The following is a 19,404-nucleotide window of genomic DNA, read 5'->3' as shown; positions in this document are numbered from 1 at the left end:
GTGGCTATTTTCCACTGAATGTCGGTGGAAAAACTTAAATATTAGTATTTTTACACGGAAAAATTATAAAGTTTTCTAGCATTTCAATGGGAACCTGTTTTCCACCATGCGTTTTCCCAGTAAACTGGTTCGGTGGGAATGAGGTATGGCACAAATTTCTCACTGAATGGCGGTGAAAAAAACCTTCTATTTCTAATAGTGAGAAAACTAAACCAAAAAAGTAATAGGAAACATATATAATCCTTAGTATGCATGTGTTACTCACTTAGGCCAAGATTTTATGCCTAATTCAGAGAGTTGGGCTTCTTCTGGATAATGATTTCTAGATTTGATGATGAACAAGACTTTGAGTTAACGTCCATATGAAGGATAAAAAAGAAGCGAAGATAGAAGGAAGGAAAAAATTATGAAGAGTAATTAGAGTGACACTTCAATGTATTAAAATGCTAAAGTTATTTCTGAGGTAAAGGAATAGTCTTTTACTAGGAAGGGAGAGAGAGAGAGAATATGATATCATACGAGATGCTTATGAGGAATAACTAAAAGAGAGCCGATGATACCAATGAGGCTTGTTCTTTCATAGACAAATTGGTTTTATAGGGTTGATTTCTGGTATGGCCATTAATATTTATATAACAAATATTAGTAGTTGAGTTATCGAATGAGAAATCAACTCCGATTTTATCTAAATTCTTGTAAAATAAGGTCTTTTTTTACCCATCACTCCTCCCCCAAAAAGAAAAGAAAAAATCCTTTGACTTATTATAATTTACTTCTTCTTATTATTATTATTGTCATCATTGTTGTCCTGTTAAAAAACATTTAATGTTATAATTATTATTTGTTGTGACTAATATTTTTCGATTTTGAATTTTAAATTGGGTAGTGCTTGTGGAAGTACAATTTGTAGTAGTCCTTTTTCTTTTCTTTTTTTGATTTCCACCCGGTTGAACCGATATCCTTATTAAGGATCGACTAAATTTAGATTCGAGCAGAAAAATCCAACAGTGGGGTAATTTCTACATGCATAATGCAATCATATTTCATCTTATATCGTGTATGATATACCATTTGTTTGGATATAAAAAAGAAAATGTCGTCCTTGTTCGAAAAGTAAATATCAAATCTTAAACTATTATGTATTTCATTCTGACTAAAGAAACATTTTTAAAGAACCTTGTCAAAATCAGATACTACTATCTTTTTTCTCTTCTAATTTTGGTGCATGAACTTGAAACATCAAAAAGAGAATGAAATAACTAGAAAGCCTCATTTTAATCTTTATACATTGTAGGGATCATTTATGGAGACGACACTCCCTATAGAATCTTTCCATTCCCAAGGGCTCAATCCACACATAAAAGTGGGTACCAAACCCTCTGTATACCCGTCTCATTTATTTTATTTTACGACTTCAAATAAACGTTCAATAAGTTCAAGTTTTGAACCTTTTGAACCTTACAAATATAATTTCTTTCTCATGCGATTGAAAACCTAAACCTAAAAAGCAACCACCAGTCATGACCATGGTGGCCGGCAGCCGCGACTTCTTTGGGGGCTTGGTCAGACGATAAACATTGCTTTCAATTCTGATTTCCCTACTTTGAATAACAAATTGTCAATTTCTGTGCAAGGAAATGTAGATACCAATCCAAAACCTGTGTTAATGCGAGATCTTATGCAAACAACTACCAAAGTGGATACTATTGAGATTTGTCATGCCCCGAACCATGGCCTGGGCGAAACACGGCACTCGGTGCTATACTGCATGTGACCGAGCGAACCACATGGCTTGCTGAATCATCATGAGAAATGCATACTGTGAAGCGAAATATAGCATGAACGTGATGAGCTTTTATAAAACATGAGATGTCATAATAATTTAATGAAATACTTGTTTAAATCATAAATGCGGAAATAACATGAGTTGAGCCAAAGATGGCTAAACACCTTACATGTCTAACATAACTAAACTGACTAGTCTATGAAACCTCTAATCGTGAATCTTGGACCGGAAAACGTACTGCCGGACAAGGCCAAAGATACCTTTAAATGCATGACTAGTAAAATAAAGATAACCGACTAAACCCGAATGAGATGGGGCTCACCAATGAGTGATACGAGCAAATCCTGCGGCGGATGCGGCGTCCGTAAATACGTACGCATCGTGAAATGCGCCCCGGGGCGATAAAAGGGGACGTCATCACATTGAATGTCGGGTATGTAAAGCAACTGAATGAAATAACATGGGACATGAAATAACATGATAAGAACTGAAACTGAAAACCTAGACATGAACATGAGCATGAGTACATATATATATAACATAAGTAAAACATGACAAGTAGGGAGAGCATTTCATAAACCGACCATGTGATATCACCACGTGGGTACGTGGAGTCTGGTACCTCGCCGGACCAGCAGAGCCCCCATACCTTGCCGGGGTATGAGGTGGTAACGTGTTCGATGGATCCATTCGGTGTAAAATTAAGGTATCGTCCTATTTGGGCGGAGCGATCCTTTGTCCTACGGTGGCTACGTAGTTTCGGGCTATCCGAGCTACCTTATTCGTGCAACTCCCAAAAACATGAACATAATATAGTTGGCTAAGAAGCCCATGATTTTCGTGAATTAACTTGTACTTGTCTTGTAATCATGATTTCACGAAATAACTTGTAAACATGGTTTCATGAAATAACGTGTAAGCATGGTTTCATGAAATAACTTGTAAGCATGGTTTCATGAAATAACTTGTAAATATGGTTTCATGAAATAACTTGTATTTAGCATGTGTGTATCTTGTATCATAGCATGACAGTAATTATATAATATAGTTGCATGAAAACTTGTAGACATGTAGGATATTCATGAAATAATCATTTTTTATTTAAAAACATGCATGCAAGAACCCATAGAATACAAGATATGGGTTTTCATGGATTACGAACGGATTCTCAATAATCATAAAGAAATATTAAGAACTCAATGATGGAATTATAACAATTCATACATAATATAATCATGGACATGGACCTAGGGTTATCATGAGCATGGTATAGAAACCCTAGTTTTAGTAGAGAATCATAATTTATGGATTATGAGGCGTGGGGAAGAAACAATGATGTTCCCACACGTAGATAGTAACTCTACATACCTTAGTCGCTCCAAAACTTGAATTAAAGACTTGAGCTTTGAAGAGGGTTTCCAAAATCTTGAATTCTTGAACCTTGAGATGGATTTTCTTGAAAACCCTAGTTTAGGAATGATGATTTCTTGTTTAGATCATTAGAGTATATGTTAGAATTGAGTTAGAATAATTAGAGTAGGCTTACTTTGGTGTTCTTGATGATGGGAGAGGGTAGGAGGTCGTTCTAGGGCTTGAAGGAATGAAAAATAATGATTTGAACTGATATGGACGAATATATACTGTTCTGAAAAATTGCAGTTTACGTCCAGCACAAGATGGCGTCGTATTTTGAAATATGGCCGTATTTTGAAATACGGTCCGTATTCCGAAAGGACCGCACCGCGTCTCTTCAAGAAATGATCATAACTCTTTGCACAGATGTCCGTTTGATCCCTACAATATACCGTTGGAAAGGTATTTCAAAGCTCTACAACTTTCATCAAGGAAGTTTTCCCAAATTCCAAATACGTTTTGAAATACGGGCCATATTGTGAAATACAGTCCGTATTTAACAACGTAACATCCAAATGTCAAATTCCAGAATGCTCAGAAATCCTTGATACCAGTTTACGTTTTGAAATATAGGCCGTATACTGAAATACGGTCCATATTTAACAACGTAACGTCCAAATGCCAAATTCCAGAATGTTCAGAAATCCTTGGTAACGGTTTACGACCCGTAAATTGAAATACGGTCACTGTTCATGGGCGTAAACCTCCATCTTACAACTGAAGAGGAAATTTCAAATTCTCACATTCTTTATCGGGTTTTCTAAGTCTGGGATCATGGTCAAAGCTTAGGTTAAAGGTACGGGGTGTTACAAAATTAAACCTCCACTTTCATTAATGAGGTGCCAAGAATACAATGGACTGAAAATGAAGTTTCTAGGATGAACATAATTGAGAACCTACAATATGCTATTATAGGAAAATTCTCATATGGATGGCCAGAGATTGAGGAACTTCGGAAGATAATACCATCTCAATGTGGTATGAAAGGAGAATGTCAAGTCTGCGTTTTTAGACATAGGCATGTGCTAATTCGACTATCTCTAATGGAGGACTATGTGAATTAACTTCAAAGGGTTCATATTAGCTAAACTCTAAGGATGTATTATCAAATGAGACCTTCGATCTATGATCCCAATTTCAAATTGGAGTAGGAGACCACTAAAGTCATGGCTTGGATCTCATTCTCGGATTTACTGCCTACATATTATGTGAAGGAATCATTGTTTCCACTAGCTGTTGCAATTGGAAAAACATTACATCTTGATCATGCAACAATAAACAAGACACGCCCTAGTTGTTTTAGGGTAAAGGTTTTGGTAGATCTTAATTCAGATTTACTTTAAAAAAAAAAAAAAAAAATTAAAGGCCACTAGGCATTTATTACCCAGGGTTGTTTTATTCATTTATTCAAAACAGAAAATAAAAGGTCTGTACGTCCAAAACAAAACAAAATGCAAATAGCTAACTAAAATTAGAAAGTGAAGACCAGGTAAGTCAGTGGTTGGGTTGGCCTTGTGTCGATGTTGTCGCCGGTGGAGCTTCTGTCCCTTCGATTGCTTCCATCTTTCTCTTGCTGAAACTCAGGTTTGTTGCTGGTTCTCCTCCTTGATTTCAATTTTTTATGCTTCCATTTTTCTCTTGTTTTGTCTTTGTGTTGGAGCTGATCTGAGTTGTTGTTGTTGCTCCGATTGTATTTTTGATATGGTTCCTTGTCCCTGATGTTGTGTACTTTCATGGTTTGCCTGTGTTGTATGTGAGAATTTTGTGTTTATTCCCATTTTTCCCTTTGTGTGTTGTTCCACTCTCGTCTTCGATCTGCATCTGTTTGTGTCTATTTTGAAATTTTCTGCTGATGCTTGCCATGGTTTCTTGATTCCTAACCTCGTAGATGATGTGTCCCTTTCCTGAAGTGCTTGAATTTCCATTTTCACAGTGCACTTACTGTTAATGTCTTGTCCAATTGCTTGAACATGTCCAATTGTATACACTACAAAAATAAAACCTGCACATGAAGCAAACGTGTTAATGTAAAAAATCATCTCCATTCTCTCCTTCCACAGAATTTGAGAACTTTGATGTCTAGTGAATCTCCATCTCCTTTTTCCTGTTCTCGCCCCGCTTTTCTCTTTTTTGCCATAAGATCACCTTTTACAGTTTCTGATTCTCAAATATGGTGGACCACTTTTATCACTGTTGATAAGCTTCCTTCCCCATGACTCCATTTCTTGGAAGTTATGAGCAGTATAATCTCCTTTGTCCAAAGCCATATTTGCAAGAAAATCAGCCAATTTATTCCCTTCCCTTAAGATGTGATTAACCAGTACTATCCTCCCTTCCATAATCCCCCAGATTTCCTCTACTATGTTGTTGATTAGCCAAGCGCACTGCCACCTTCTCTCCATAACATTCTTCAACAGCATAGAGTTAGTTTCTACAATCATTTGATGGATATTCTGTCTTTCCATGTATCTCAATGCTTGCAATATAGCTACAGCTTCTGCTTGTGTGTTTGTGTAATTGCCATTCTTCATCGCTTGAGATTGAGCAAAAATCAAATCTCCTGCTGCATTCCTAAGACAGTAGCTCCAAGAACTTTTTCCAGGATTTCTCCTAGTTGTACCATCAGTATTGCATTTTAACCAACCTGTATCAGGGGGTCTCCAGCATACTTGAGTAATCTTCAACTTAGAAGAATAAGAATGTAGTGCTCTTACCAAATCAAACCAGTTATATGGGGCATATCTGAAATTCTTCCTTCTAACTTGCATAAATAGAATTATATTATGCATGATGTGATACTTCACCTTGTTAACTGACACTTTACCTCCATGTAGAATAGTGTTTCTTCTTTTCCATAACTCTCATACTATAACTGATGGTACCACCTGATAAATATTACTAATGTGAATACTGACTGATGTTTCCCACCATGCTGATATCACCTGACTAAGTTGAAGCCCTGTAATGTTAATACCTGCTGGTCCACTGAAACACTTCTAGACAATTTGTGCAACAGTAGAGTTAAGGAAAACATGTGCAACAGTTTCTTCTTGTGGAGTTTGACAACAACTACATCTTGAAGCAAAATGAAAACCCCATTTCTTAAGAGTATCATCTAGAGGCAATTTGGCTTTCCATAATCTCCAAATAAAGAAACTAATCTTAATTGGAAGACCTTTAATCCACATATACTCATAGATTTTGCTTGGCTCCCTTCTCTGTCTCATTACCTGATAAGCTGAGCTAACTGAGAAATCACCCCTAGGTTCTAATTTCCAGAACGCCTTATCAAGAAACTCCCCACCTGTAGGTGGTTTAATAGCTTGCAAAATGTGGTTGGCCACCTCTTCAGGTACTAGACCCCTTATTTGTTCCTCCTTCCACCTCCCTTCTGCCTGAACTTCTTTAAGTTGAACTATGGTGAGATCACAATGAAAATTTGTTGGTATTCTATGATACAAAGCTCCCTTGCCAGTCCAATTATCAAACTAAAAATAGGAGTCTCCTTGCTTAAGTTGCCACCATATTTCACCTTCTATGTTATCTCGGCACTGCAATATCTTCTTCCATACATAAGTTCCCCTATCCACTGTGCTACAAGTGCATTATTCCTTTTTAAGTACTTATTGCTTATATAGGTCCTCCACAAAGATTATTTTGTTCTAAAATTCCACCATAGTTTAGCAAACAAGGCCTTGGACATGTCCTGCAAACATCTAAATCCCATTCCTCCCTCCTCTTTAGGGTGACATAATGTGGTCCAAGATGACCAATGTTTACTAGAGTTCCCTATTGAGTTACTCCAAAAGAACTTAGCCAACAATCTATGAATCTGTGCAAATATTCCTGATGGAGGATCACATGCTGAAAGCAAATGAATTGGCATACTCTGAAGGACATGACTGATGAGAGTAGTTCTTCCACCTATCGATAATAATTTGCCAATCCATGAATTCAACCTATTCTGAATTTTATCAGTGATCTCCTTGAAATGTGCCACTCTTCTTCTTCCATAGTAAATAGGTACCCCTAAGTATGTGAATGGAAACTCTTTTTTGGGAATATTTGTAATATCAGCCACACTGTTAGTCAAGGTCTGAGAGACAGAGTGGTGTAGATATACAACACTCTTCTCTTTGTTGATTTTTTGACCACTAATTTGTTCATATTCTGCCAAAGTATCCATCACAAGCTTCAAAGTTTGTGGCTGTGCAGATGTGAAAATGATTGTATCATCTACATATGCCAAATGATTGATATAGGGACTCCACTTAGGCATACCATATCCCACATATCCTTCCTTGTAGTGTAAAGCATTTAGTGCCCTGGTCATGCATTCTGCAGCTATGATAAATAAAGTAGGTGATAGTGGATCACCCTGCTTTACTCCTCTTGATGATTTAAAGAACCCATGAGCCTGACCATTTATCAATACTGAGTACCAATTATTAGAGATGATTCTATAAACCATATCTATTAACCTTTCTCCAAAACCCAATTTTTGAAGTACCTTTGTCAAGAAAAGCCAGGATACCCTATCATACGCCTTTGCCATATCCAATTTTATAAATGTGTTGGCTGGCTTGGCCCTTATCTTTATATCATGAACAATTTCTTGCACCAATAATATGTTCTCCACTATACTTCTGCCCTTCACAAAACCTGTCTGCTGAGGTGAAATTATCTGGGGTAATAGCTTTACAATTCTATCATGAATAATTCTAGAGAATACCTTACTGATGAAATTGCTCAGGCTAATTGGCCTCAAATCTGAACAAGTAACCACCTCCTTGTTCTTTGGTAGTAACACTAGATTAGTGCATGTGATATACCTTGGCAGTTCATGGCCACAAAAGAAAGCTTGTACCATTTTGATGACATCCTTTGCAATAATATCCCAGGCAGCTTGATAGAATTTTCCAGTGTACCCATCAGGACCCCCTACACTATTAGCATTCAACCCAAATACTGCATTCTTGACTTCATTCTCCTCAGGAAATTCATTAATCTCTATGTTCTGTTCATCTGAGATTAGTATAGGAACCTTTTCTAGTATGTCAAACTTTGTAGTTTCAGCTTCTATAGTAAACTGATTCTGAAAGAACTGAATTGCTTCCTCCACTATCTCCTCTTCCCTTTCTAGCCAAACACCATTCTGGTTTTGAATTCTAGTTAGTTGCAATTTCTTTCTCTTACCTTGAATATGTGCATGAAAGAACTTGGTATTTCTGTCACCATCAAAGAACCATTGCATACCAGATTTCTGTTTCTAGAATTGTTCTTCCACAGCATAGAATTTGATCAGTTCAGCCTGTACTTTCTGCAATCTTTCCCTATTAGCTCCTATTAGATTCTCTTCAAATTCTTGTTCATGAATTTTAACCACTTCTTCCAAAGTGTCTATCTGTCTGAAAATATCACCATAAGTATCTCTACTCCATTGAGACAATACTTTGCTTAAATTTTTCAGTTTACTATGGAAAATGAAAAAGGGATCTACTTCATGATGTCTTGTCTAGTTAGCTTTAACAATCTCCTTAAAAGTAGGATGCTCAATCCAGAAGTTCAAAAATCTGAAAGTCTTCCTTATGATCCTACTGTCTTCCTTGCAAGTAAGTAGTAATGGAGAGTGATCGGATCCCTGTTTGATAAGATGTTCCACTTCTAGATTAGGATATAGGTCTTGTAACTCCTGATTAGATAAACACCTATCCAATCTCTTGAAAATGCATTGTTCATCTGATCTGCCATTCCACCACGTATACATACTGCCCTCGAATCCCACATTTGTAAGCTGACATATATTTATACAATGGTTGAAATCTTCCACTTCTACAAATGGTACATCTAGACCGCCATATTTTTCTATTTCATCCACTATCACATTAAAATCACCTCCCACAAGCCATGGTGAATTGATGGTGTTTGAAATATGAAATAAATCATTCCATAGAGTCACTCTAGTTGCTCTATCTGTCTTTGGCATATATCATGGTAATGATCAGCTCCTGTCCACCATCTAGGTTTGTCAACTTCAATGATAATAATTGGTCTGTATCCATCTGAGGTTCCACCTGATATCCTTCTTCCATAAAAACCCAGATTTTACCGTTGCTATTAGACCAAGATGTTGACATGCCCACCCATAGTTTGTACATTTCAATATATCTTTGATGTTGAAAAGGTTCCATCAAAGCAATAAAATTGAATTTTTTCTGTCTGTTTAACATCACAACTCTTTCAAAAGCTTGTTGTGTATTAGCAGATCTAATATTCCATATCAATGCACTATTTATTGGGAAATTTTAGATTTAGAAGCTGTTTTCCTTGTCTGTACACCCTCAGTAATTGTTGGTGGTACACTTTTCTCCCTGACTGGCTTTCTGATATTCTCTTTTTTTTATTTTGCTAAGTGTCTTGGTGAGATGCCTGCTTTGTTCATGGCCTTGTGCATGCTCTGTACTACATCTTGATCCTCCATCTCCTGATCATCCCCTATATCAATCTCTTTGTTACTAGCCCTCTCTGCCTGTTGTTGATATCCTGGTTCAAAGTTCTTGGCTATTAACTGATTGTTCTTCTCCTGTGTAGCACCCTCTATGGTCATGTCTGCCATCTTATTATTATTGCCCTTGTCCTTCATATTTTCATCTACCATTTCCATTGCATTTGGGTTCTGAATTGTTGTATCTCCATGTTTCTCCAGTTCTTCTTCTTTATTTCCAGTAGATGATGATTGATTGTCATTTGTGGACTCCTTGTATTCCTCTCCCACAGTATCTCCAGTTGTTATGTCAGTGACTTCATCAAGAGGCTTATCAGGCTCCTTATTGAGGTCCATATCATGTACCATTTTCTCCTTCTCATGTAGTTCCTCTGCAGTATTTGGTGCATCTGGCTTGTTCACTTCTTGTTCAGTTTCCTTGGCTTCTTGATCATATTTATCTTCTTTTTGTTGAGATTGACTGGTAGTAATTCCTTTGTTCTTTCCCTTTTCCTTATTGTCTTTTTCTTGCTCTTCCTTGTCTTGTTGTTGTGTGGCGTTATTGTTACTTTGTCTTTGCCTCATTATCATTGTTTTGAACTGAATTTGTTATACCGTTGCCTTCCTCTTTATTTGCCTTGCTAGTTGCCTTTGCAATCCCCTTCATTTTGATTCTTGTCATTCTCGGTCTCATTTTGTGTTTTACCAAAAGCATATTCAACCCATGGTTTTGCGGTTTCTGATTTCTTATCCATCTTCTCATGCACTATCTCCACTGATTGCTCTTCCTCTATAGTTTTTTCAGTACCTCAAAAGCATTGCCCTTGTTCTCTTCCTGCATTTTTCTTTTTTCTTTCTGCATATTTGCTACATTATTGTTGTCTGTAGCTTTTTGCATCTCATCTACATTGTTGTTTCTTTTCTTCTTATTTGTCACAACATTCCATCTTGTGTTATTGCCATTGTAGTTCCCATTGCCATTCAATCCTTTACCTTTTGCTGCAGTTGTTTTGGTAACCAGTTGCTGATCTTCCTCCATCACTTGCTTCTGTTTGGTTATTGCAGGCACAAATATCTCTTCTGGCTTTGGATCCTCCTTCTTGGGCCGGTACTCTGGATGAACAACCCAACAATTATGTATGTCATGTCCCTGTAGTTTGCATTGGGTACAATATTTAGGCAGATACTCGTATTGTATTTTTTGCCATTTAGCCTTTGTTTCTCCAGTATCCTCGTCTACACAACTAATATGTATTCTTTTTGGTAATTCTTTCAACATATCAACTTCCACCTTCACACGTGCACAACTAGGCCTAGTTTGATTAATTGTTGCTTTGTCAATTACCGAAGGCCTGCCTACTGCTTGAGCCATTGAAAACATTGATTCTTTATCAAATAGGTTTGTGGGTAAACCAGGGAATGAAATCCATGCCACTGCAATTGTTGTTTCCTCGTCCGGGTTAAACCATGAATCTCATATTAAGCTCCTCAAAGGATAGATCCTTCCCCTATATTGTATTTCCCACGCAGTTGATGTAAGTCTTTGCATAATCTTCAAGTAAAGAGAGGCGTAGTAGTATGTGTCTCTCCTCTAGAAAACCAATGTCGCATCGACCTTTAATCTCCAATTAATTGGAAGGATCTTCTTCAATACTTGCAAATCTAGTCGACCATAAGAGAATTTCGCAATCACCGCATATTTTAAATCAATGTTTTAAAAGGCGAGGGCGTAAGGCGGGGCGTTTTACGTCTGCCTCAGTGAGGTGTAAGCCCCGAGGCACGGGGCGTAAGCCCCATGGGGTTTTAATTTTTAGTATTTTATAAAATGATATAATTCTAATAAATACTTTTAAATAGGTGAAATAGCGTAAAAAATTGAAGAAAACTATAAATAAGTGATATATATATATATATATATATATATCTCCACCCTCACAAAAAAACTAATTAGAATAGTCTATTATACGCTACTTACAAGTACAAGTGATTGCTCGTTACTTTTTTGAGATAGTAGAAGACAAGATAAATAATTGGAAAAGAATATATATTAGGCATTCTAGCAATAAAAAAAGGTCTTGACTTTTAAATTTAATGCTTCAGTTCCTTTTTAAAACATTTGAGTAATTACATGTTGACTTTTGAGAATTTGCGCATTATATTAAGGACTTATTTAACAAATTTCGTTTTAGTTTGAAGAAGTTTTCTGGGCTTACGCCCAACACGCACCAACAAAAAAAACTCGCCCCAAACGTCCGGGCGTACGCCCCGAACGTCCGGGCGTACGCCCCGAATTGTTGGGCATACGCCTTTGGGGACTTTCGCCCCGACCCATCGCCCCGGGGCATTTTTGATACGCCCCGCCCCAGGGCTCGCCCCGAAAACGCCTTTTAAAACACTGTTTTAAATTTTGACGTCGTGCCAATTCTTCAAACTCCTTTTTTGTCCACGACATAGTTGGTTCCCCATGTAAATATGTAATAGGTTTAAGATCCAAGACTTTTGTTTCCTCGGCTGGTTGTAAAGCTGTCGCATAATTAAGTTTAGGAATATTATTGGGTAGGGTAGTTGGGGGCAAACCAGCCACCGGTGGTGGCTGGTTGCCGGGCGCTGTGGCCATGAATCGTTCAAAAGTTTTAGGGTTTTTATATTTTTGGTAAGAAAGAAGAGAGCGTTTTTTATTTTCACTTTGGTTATGACTTCAGATTTACTAAAAAATGTTCAAATGGACATTATCAATGAAGAGACTAGGGTGGAGAGAACTGTAATGGTAGACATAGATACGATCATCTTCCCAAGTATTGTTTTGAACTTGAGTGCAGAGTTCTCAATCCATAGTTGACTTTAGTAGTCTCCTCCACTAAAGTTATAATGAACTTGAGTGCAGAGTTCTGAATCTAGAGTTGAGACCTGCAAAAGAGGAAAATACAAGTGGAATTGAGAAGGACAAAAAGAAAAAAAACACAAGTGGAAGTACAAGGAGTAGAGAACATAAAAAAACTAGCATCTGATTCACAAACGACAAACAAAAAGGATACTAATAACCATAAGCAACCTATGAAAATTCTGACAAGTGGTAAAGTGGTTGGAGTTATGCAGAAACGGAATCCCAAAAAGGATAAGAAGATGGATGAGGAAGTCGACAACCCAATAAAGGTGACAGATGGGCATGAAGTTAAAAATGATGTAGCCAGTCAGATACATACAAAAACAAATTTGAGGCTTTAATAAGTGAAGGGGAAGATGATATCAAGGAGGATCATGCTGGCAATATCAAGGAATGAACTGTAAGCAGTAACAATATCAGCAACAAGGTAGATGGAGAGGTGAAGACTAATAATGATGGAAAACAGGATCTGGATAGAAAAGAGGAGAGACTGGGTGCAAAACCATGTGAGGAGGCTAGCTTTGGCCAGGTTCTTACCAAAAAAGAAATTAATGCAATCCCCGAGCAATAATTGAGGAAATAAGGGGGAAATCAATTGATGAAACAAAAACAAAATGGGTGATAGGGTAGACGAAGTTGAAGGCACAGACTCTGAAGGTAATTATGAAGGATATTCCTATCAAGAAGTACAATCTAAATCCTTACTACACCAAGAAGAAATGGAGAATAACAACACTTATGAGAATGGAGAAGAAGGGATACACAGGGAAGAGGGAACAGAGATCTATGTGAATCATGATGCAAGTTCTTGTGCTTCTTTTTCCAATGCAGAAAAGAAAAAGGCAAATAATATAGAAGATCAAGAAGTCAACAACACGGGGGAAGACAAGCCTAAAAAGAACCACCAGAAATTTCTGGGGAATCACAATCATAAAGTGATTCTGAAAGGTTACAAGCAGATGAGGATACAAGTAAGGGTGCTTAAAATATACCTCCACTAAGGTTACTTAGTGGTTGCGTAAAAAAAAGTTTGTTGTGACAAATTATTCGTGAATACTAAAGAGGTATAAGCTATAAAGATAGAAAAGAAGAATGATATTGATGAAGTTGAAGCCATGCACAAAAATAATATTAGATGAGTTGCAACCACCGACTACAATTCAAAACCAACAAGAAAAGAAAATAAGTTATTTTCTACTAATATTTAGTTGCCGATTTTTTTTTCCCCACCAAAAGTGGTAAAATATTTCTTTCATTTTTGGGAAAAAGTTATATTTTAAATATTTCAACTCTTTATTTTACATCACTGCACCAATTAACAATTACACATTATTTTTAATTTTTAATAAATACATATTTCCAATTTGCTAAAATATTATAATTAATCTTTCACTGTTTTTTTTTTTTTTTTGAAAAATAATTCTCATTCATAACCAAAAGCCGATTTTTTTCTTTTCTAATATATACTTTACATAATATAGGTCATGCTTTCGAATAAAATTTATCAAAAAAAGTTTTAAGAATCTAAGATTGGGGAGCGGGGTTGAATTGTAAATTAGACGAGCTTTTATATAAAAACAAAATAAAATGAATTGAGATGAAGTTCCGTAAAAAATTACTTTGCTTGTATCTATTTATAGATTTCGATCGTAAAATATTACATGGTACATTAACCTTCAAAATATACAATTATGTTAATTGTATACCGCGAAGGTATACATCAATAAAAATAGGTGAAACACATCGTTGTATACGATTGAGATATACAACAACTGAATTGTATACTTTTCTAACCTACGTACATGCTGAATACTTATATATATTTTGTAAAATTACAAAGTGTAATATAATTTTAAAGTTAGTTTTTGGAACAATTATTTAAGATGGCACAAAACATTTTAGTTAATTTCTCAAAGTTTTATTCTGTCATTCGGGTCACTATACAACAGCAACATATCTATTATTCCTTAAATGAGGTTTTGGAGGGTCAAGTATAGACAATCTTACCCTTACCTTGTGAAAGTGGAGAATTTGTTTCTGAAAGAAGCTCGGCTCAAATAAAGGAGTTTAAAACAAGTTTGAAAAGGAAATATCATAACAAAGAACAAAACAGTATCAGTAACAAAAAAACAGATGCTAATAAAAAACAGAAATAGACGAATAAATAAGTAATAGGAGAATGATAATAAAGCAAAGGAGACAACATGCAATAGAAAAATCGGGAAACAATACGGGATAATTTCAATAATATACAATCCAACATAAAATATTACATTCACATAACCGTATTTTTAATTTACATCCACATAGCTAATTTTTTTTTTTACAGCGACGTTTACACACACGATATATAACATTATACACTTACCATATACAATGTATAAATCTTGTATAAAAGTGTATAATAATGTATAAAATGACCATTTCATGCAATATTCGAAATATGGGCTATTTCGGGTAAATATTTTCTCCAAACAGACACAGTGTTATTTTCCCAAACAAGATATGACAGATAGATACTGGGCCTAGCGTTAAACCCAAGTCATTTTGTCAATATTGTAGCCCATTAGGGTTTTGGCTAATATAAAGGACTACTAGTTGCAAACCCTAGTTTCTGATCCCCTCTTCCTTCAGCAGATCGCCGACGACAGCGCCGCCGGTGACCGGTAAACATGGTGCACGTCAACTTTTATCGTAACTGTAAGTCTTCAATGTCCTTTTTTTTTTTTTCCTTTACCTATTTATTGGGATAATAGCATTTTTGGTCCCTAAATTAAAGTTATATTCTGATTTTAGTCCTTGTGATATCTGATGAAGCATGTTTAAAAATTATTACACATCAGATTTGTGTTCTTTCTCTTCATCCGCTTTGCGTGTTATTTATTTATTTAATGTCTAATGTCTGAATAATTACATAAATAGACACCTTAACTTGCCTCAACTGGCAACTAAACTAAACACTCCAGCATTGAGAATGCACGTCTAGACACCTCAACTTGTCCGCACTGTGTCTCGTGTACGCCTGATGCTGACGTGACACATAAATTATTAGAGGTGTCTAGATGATCATTTTGTAAAGTTGAAGTGTTCAACGGACACAGTGGGGAGGTGTTCAGGTGTCTAGACGATCATTTTGTAGGTTGGAGTATTCAACTGAAATTAGAGGCTAAAATTTATGTGTCTTATCTATGTATTATGCCTATGTTTTTGGCCTGTTAATTTCTCGCTGTTTCTTTTAGAGTATTTGATAGGAATCTAAGCAACTTGTAGTGTCTACTTTGATGGTTATAGTCTAGGTGTGGTTAATAAGTTACTTTAAAGCTACTTAGATCAGCGTTGATATAAATTCAATCAGTTAAAAGTTACCACTAGGTGGTAAGAAGAGATTTATATGATCTAAAAGATTTAGGACTAATCATTGATTATTGAAACAAAACATGCCCAAAATTGATCAGAAAGATATATATAAGTACCTGACCCCAGCTCGTTTTGGCATTGATGTCTGTTTTTGTATGATTGTCTTCTTAGTAATACAGATGCATAAATTTAGAAGGGTTGATTTTATTGCTTTATGTCTTTTTATTAGAATCTCATTTCGTCATGGTCACAGCTAGGGCTGGCAAAATGGTTAAAAAAACAAGTAACCATCCAATCCGACCCATTAAATATGGGTTGTATAACTGACCATTTAAAAATAGATCAGATATGTATAATATCCATATTATCAACTAAAAATGGATGTCCAGATGGATCTGTTGGTTAACCCATTTTTATCCATGTTAAATATGGGCGGATATGATATTTACCTCTTTTTGTTTAACCTGTTTTCGACCCACCCATATCTGATCCTACCTGCCTGTTTGCCACTCCTAAACACACGTAAAAATTAGTGACTTGCATTGATTCCTTCTAATGATTGTCAATTATGAACCATTGTTTCTGTAGGTGACTTTTTCTTAAATCGTTTTAGCAGATACTAATTTTTATATTTTTGGGGGTGTGTACTTCAGACGGGAAGACCTTTAAGAAGCCTCGACGTCCCTATGAGAAGGAGCGATTGGACGCAGAGTTGAAGCTTGTAGGAGAATATGGATTGAGGTGCAAAAGGGAGCTTTGGCGAGTTCAGTATGCTTTGAGCCGTATCAGAAATGCTGCTAGAATGCTTCTGACCTTGGATGAGAAAGACCCACGTCGTATTTTTGAAGGTGAGGCACTTTTGAGAAGGATGAACAGATATGGATTATTGGATGAGAGCCAGAACAAGCTCGATTATGTCTTGGCTCTTACTGTGGAGAACTTTCTTGAGCGTCGTCTCCAAACCCTTGTCTTCAAGACTGGCATGGCCAAGTCAATCCACCATGCTAGAGTGCTAATTAGGCAAAGGCATATCAGGTAAAATTTATTTCTAGTTTTAGTGGCGAAGTTCAAGAAAATATAGCTTAGTCTACTTTTTAAAGCAGTACTTCTGAAGTGAATTCCTTTTTAGAATTGTTGATTAGAATGCAATAGTATGTGTGATGGGTGAACTGTTCTAGCCTTTGATCAGACATTTTGAGGGGATGTTCGGATCATCCTCTCATTTTGATATTCCTTCTAAGAAATCATTTATGAGTCTTGGTTTTCCGCTAAAGAACTTTAATATAAATATGATGTTCAGGGAGTTTTTTTATATATAGATGTGCTTTTCTCGTAGGTCCTTATTGAGGTTTTTACTTTTTCTTTAGAGAAGTCCCAAAGACTCATCTAGATGCCTAACTACGGAATGAGAATTTTTAGTCTGAAGCTGCTGAACCTCATTTGATAAAGATTGTTTCTTTTAACTGAGAGGTTGTTTTTATTTTGGAAGCATTATGCGATGCAATTAATCTATGATCTCCATTGGTTTAATTGAAAGAAATCAATATTCTCACAGTGAATTGGTGAGAAACAATAATCAGAATAATAGTATGTCAACAAGGATATGCTAAAATGATTTTTGCTTCATAAACAAGGAGTCTGATTGAAGTATAATATTTTGAGAATCTAGACTGCTTCTTGAGAATCTCATGTTTTATCTGCTCACTGCAATTCATGTTGATGCATCTGAAGGTGGTTTTAGTTTCCAAGTCTTGTTAGAAGCTAAATTTGTAGTTATAAAACTCCCACCGGTAGATTTATTTTCCTTTTAACTAGATGAAGCAGCAATTTGATGTGTCATCTATTACATTATTTGTTAACGCGCTGAAAGTTGATCCCATGAAGCTTGGATAATCATATGTTTTTTACCGTGTATGCAGCTGATTCCGTCTTATCACTAACCTCCCTGAAGGATTCCTTCAGATATTTGGTTCTTCATTTACTTCTGTGAACATCAATTCGACGTTCTAACACTCTGCACTCGACTTTCCACTTAGGTTTCCTTTCCTCAGTTCTCTTTTACTTAGGATTTCCACTTACTAATGTCGTTGCATTGCAGGGTCGGAAGACAGGTGGTGAATGTTCCATCCTTTATGGTGAGAGTCGACTCACAGAAGCACATTGACTTCTCTCTCACTAGTCCTTTCGGTGGTGGTCGCCCTGGAAGAGTGAAGCGAAGGAACCAGAAAGCTGCTGCAAAGAAGGCATCCGGTGGCGATGGAGATGAGGAAGATGAAGAATGATCACCTAGTTACATATGTGGAGCTTTGATGCCCATATAGTATTGTCTCTTATCTGCAATTTTAAGTGAATTTTGCACTCTAGGCTTTGGACTAAATTTACTTTGAAGCAATTGACCTGGTTTTTTAGAGGAATATGTCTGGATATGAATTTGATCTAAATCCAAACTTCAAGACTTAAATTTCAGAATTTCTTGATCAAACTTCAACACATCGACTTAAAGTTTATTTCATAATTGACTTGGAGAGTATGCAAGTAACTTTGTCCAATTGAATACAGTATTGGAGCGCATATTTCGTCCCATCATTTTAATGTACCTATAAATTGAAACAATTTTCAACTACAAAACTATTGTCACTGAGTATTTCATGATTATACCTCTCTATAATGAGTCAACAAAAGGAAATTTAACCACCAAAACATATGCTATTTCTAAGTCATGTAAAAAAAAAAGGGTTCATTTTAAAGAACTGATGAAAGATGGACTAAGGAAATATCAGAATTCAGCTCTATAATAAAATTAGTTTAAGTGATTTTGATCGTTTGTTTCAGCTGGCTATAACATTCCAATTACTACAGTTAATATTCAACCGCTCTATGACTGAAATATTAAGGAAAAGCGAATTGAGGAAGTTACATCTCTAATCACCTTAATGCATAAATCTTTAATGATGTTCCTAATATACAAGATCAAATAAATACTCTGCATTTTTTGTTTTGTTAAGAAATTTGGTGTAAATTTTGGCGAGCAAGATTGAGTTATAAATCAAAAGAATAGTCGGAAGGGAGAAATGTAGCAGATTTTTTTTTTTTTTTTTGATGACATGGGAACCCGTTGCATTCGCTTGGTCTTGCACAAGGCGCACAAACGAAACCTGTGCGATAGGCCGCAAACCACACGGGAGAGTGACCCGCACTGCAGCGGTGCGACACACAGTCGTTACCTTATTCCACATTTGCACATCAAGTATGTTTAATCCTCCTTATGCTCTTGCTTTGCATAGGTTGTCCCAAGTTAGAGCCTTTTTTGAAAGTTCACTCTGCATTTGTTATTTTTGTTGTAACATTTGTGGTAAATTTTGGGGAGCATGCTGAATTAAAGGAGTAGTTGGAAGGGAGTAATATAGCGAATAACACCCACTTATCACTTTTCGTATATATCTTTAAAAAAATAGCTACTATCCTAGAGCTTTAAATTTC

General features: G+C 36.1%; 1 protein-coding gene and 1 long non-coding RNA gene across 3 annotated transcripts; both read left to right on the top strand.

Annotated features, from left to right (window-relative positions):
* Positions 1-4,018: 4,018 nt before the first annotated feature.
* LOC132032664 (uncharacterized) lies at positions 4,019-11,336 on the top strand. 2 transcript variants are annotated; one of them, XR_009408572.1, is made up of 3 exons: positions 4,019-4,783; positions 10,749-10,946; positions 11,083-11,336. It is a non-coding gene; the product is annotated as an uncharacterized LOC132032664 (long non-coding RNA). The 2 variants fall into 2 exon arrangements; XR_009408571.1 differs by lacking the exon at positions 11,083-11,336 and having other exon boundaries at positions 10,749-11,061.
* Positions 11,337-15,129: 3,793 nt separating this feature from the next.
* Positions 15,130-18,335, top strand: LOC132032662 (small ribosomal subunit protein uS4y). The gene is made up of 3 exons (XM_059422327.1): positions 15,130-15,267; positions 16,578-16,959; positions 18,023-18,335. Exons 1-3 carry the CDS (start codon positions 15,240-15,242, stop codon positions 18,204-18,206), a joined length of 594 nt encoding a protein of 197 aa, XP_059278310.1. The 5' UTR covers positions 15,130-15,239; the 3' UTR covers positions 18,207-18,335.
* The last annotated feature ends 1,069 nt before the right edge of the window (positions 18,336-19,404 follow it).

The sequence above is a fragment of the Lycium ferocissimum genome, chromosome 10, assembly GCF_029784015.1.
Source record: "Lycium ferocissimum isolate CSIRO_LF1 chromosome 10, AGI_CSIRO_Lferr_CH_V1, whole genome shotgun sequence".
In the NCBI taxonomy this organism is placed as follows: domain Eukaryota; kingdom Viridiplantae; phylum Streptophyta; class Magnoliopsida; order Solanales; family Solanaceae; genus Lycium; species Lycium ferocissimum.
This window is presented reverse-complemented; position numbering and strand designations above follow the sequence as displayed.